The following is a 2840-nucleotide window of genomic DNA, read 5'->3' on the forward strand; positions in this document are numbered from 1 at the left end:
CAAAAGGATCAATAAAGAGAAGTCTAAGTCAAAGTCTCTCTAAGTCTAACATTTAAACCTGCTTTATTACCTAATAAATCAAAGGAGTAGTCCACAACCTGGCATCCCTAATGTTGTTCTTATCAGTGGCTTATAACTCATCTAAAGCATAGTAGTTCCAAAATATCTTAAAGTAACCCAAAAAGTAAAGGGATTAAAATAACCCACCCCATAGCTAGAACAAAACACCTCAAGACACAGAATCAGTTGCTGCATGACAAGCCACGAAGGAAATAGTAAACCATATTTATTGACATGTTTAAATTCAGCTATTTACAAGTTCTCAAAGTTGGCAACAAAAACACTTCACACCATTACAGTTTAAACAAAAAAAAGCAAATATTGTTTTTTTACATAAATTAACACTAGAGCCAGTCAAAGGCGATGCTCACTTGTACATCACATCCGTTTGACAGACAGATCAGTAGCATATTAATGTTGAGTGCTGTGTCTTTCTCTTCGCCATTGCACCATATTGAAAGAGAGCTGTTTTCATTAAACCTGCCATAGTAGCCCTGTCTCAGGTGTGTTTTGGCACAGTGATAAATCATTGACTTTTAGCTGTGTTTTTGCATGTTTCATTTATTTACCACAAATCACATACAGTATACTTTACATTACTGCTGACATTACCCTAACCATAATGCCAAAACATGAAAAACACTGGTTTTGTCCTTTAAAAGAGACTGAGTTATGGATTTTGCCACAAGATGGTACTATAATAAAGAGAGTGTTCATACTGGGGATCAGAAAATGAATCATTATGCCAACTTGTATCTAGAAGATGTCAACAGTAAAAGAAATGCTATATTTTACTGCAAATCACTGCAGGACTACCGGGAATCCCCAAAGTGAGAGCTTTATTCAAAGCTCCTAAGGATAAGGGCTTGGGGAGCTAATCAAATGAAACATGACTGTTTAACTGGTACCCACAAGGGACACCGAATAGGAGGTCTTAATGACTCAGAGTGCCCAGAGCTAGACATGGGGCCTGGAAGATGCCAGGGAATTATGGAGTCTCACAGCTCAGAGAAAGCAGTTTCTAAAGGGCCCAAAACTTCTACCAACTCCACTGAAGGGTTAAACTGGTCGAGTATGGATACAAGAAGGTCTGATAATTATAGGTAAAATGTTTGCATCATAACTGAAGGGACAGAAAACAAAATAAACAATTCTTATGTCTTGAGACTAAGAGGACTCTAATGGGAGTCTGAGTTTACGGGCTTAGTTTTACTTTTGAATCTATATTGACTTATTGAATCTTCACTTCTATTCAGTAGAAGAACTTTGGTGACACCAGTTAAGGTTTGACATGTTGGTGATACAAAACAAGACCAGTGAAAATACATCAGGAAATAGTTTGATGTCAGTGGCACAAAGGTGCACTCTGCTAAACTTCGTTCTGTTGGGTGAGGTCCTCTGACACGCTGTTGAACTCAGTGGCCCGAGTACTCATCCCCAGGTACTGCTTCAGGAACTCGCTGAAACGTTTTTGGTTGTTCCACTTACGTGCTGACTTCCGAATGCCGATGAAGCCACCATACCTCTTCTGGTAAGATCTTCCTGGAGACATCAGCTTCCTGTAGCCGTGCCTCCCTTTGACGAAGCCGCCAAACCTCTTGGAGACACTTAGCCCCACATCACCCTGTCCTCTTGCTGCCGCGTCAGCAGCCCCTTCTTCCTGCCCTGCCTCTTCCTCATACTCATCCTCAAGAGATAGGTCGTCCTGGGAATTGTAGGCAGTGTTCAGCTGGCTGCCCTTGCCACTCAGATCCCTCTCGCCCACCCCGAGTGCCCGGGCCACGTGATCGAACCTCTGCAATGCAATGGGCAGCAACAGACCTCCCTCCACCTGCTCCTCATCCACAGGAAACAGGGCCTCCACTTCCTCCTGAGATCTTTTACGCACAGTACCGCTAAGGGAGGAAGCTGGCGACGACAGCACCTTACGACAGAAGTCCCGGTAGAAGGATGGGGAGACGTTGTCTTCGCACTCAGTGAGACACACCTGAAAGAGAGAAAGACATGAGGCTGTCATTTTCATTTTCTTTCTAAAGTCAGTTCAGGTTGGTTCATTCATATGATAAAAATGACCTGAGTGTGGGCAGTTTTTAGCCTATCTCTAGGGATGGCAGTGTAGGTCTGTCGGGTGGTTTGTTGGTCGTTCCACTGCTATGATCAGAATGCATGGTTTAACCACTATTGGATGGATTGCCATGAAATTTGTACACACATTTATGTTCCCCTCTAGATAAATTGTAATGAATTTGGTCATCCCTTAACTTTTCATCTAGTGGCTCCACCAGGTCAAAAGTTCAACATGCTAAATAAAGATGGAGAACATTTACAATTTCATTGTGAGCATGTTAGCATGCCAAAATACAGCATTGCTAGTTTAGCTGTAGCCTTTTTATACATTAAATTTACCTTTGGTAGCTGAAATCCATGAAAACGTGGTGTGGGAATCTCTGTGATAAGTGGGAGGTTTTTTTTTTTAATGCTTTTTTGACCACAAACTAAATTGTATTGACAGAGAGAAGATATTTCAAAACCTTGGCAAATTAAACAGAAGCTACCGGCATGGCATTACTGTTATAAGAAAGATTGTGTGTTAAACAGTATTTATCTTAAAAATTAGCATGTTATAGTATTACTGAAAGCATCTGATTTGCTGGGGTTGTTGTTTTTTCATACAAAAATCAATATGACAGAAGGAGATTGATTGGATTTCTTGCACGTTTATCACCTCTATATCTTCCACTTCAATGGTTCAATAGCATGCATGCATGCATGCGTGTGTG

General features: G+C 41.1%; 1 protein-coding gene across 2 annotated transcripts in view; it reads right to left on the reverse strand.

Annotated features, from left to right (window-relative positions):
* Positions 1-281: 281 nt before the first annotated feature.
* pnoca (prepronociceptin a) overlaps positions 282-2840 on the reverse strand; it is a 14535-nt gene continuing 11976 nt past the window's right edge. For both annotated transcript variants that reach the window (XM_035682257.1, XM_035682258.1), the window contains exon 3: positions 282-2047. In XM_035682257.1, coding sequence (XP_035538150.1) covers positions 1430-2047 — 618 coding nt within the window. In that variant the 3' untranslated portion in view covers positions 282-1429. The remainder of the gene's footprint in view (positions 2048-2840) is intronic.

This window comes from Morone saxatilis, unplaced genomic scaffold, assembly GCF_004916995.1.
Source record: "Morone saxatilis isolate NCDOM2014 unplaced genomic scaffold, NCSU_SB_2.0 Contig11, whole genome shotgun sequence".
Lineage (NCBI taxonomy): Eukaryota > Metazoa > Chordata > Actinopteri > Moronidae > Morone > Morone saxatilis.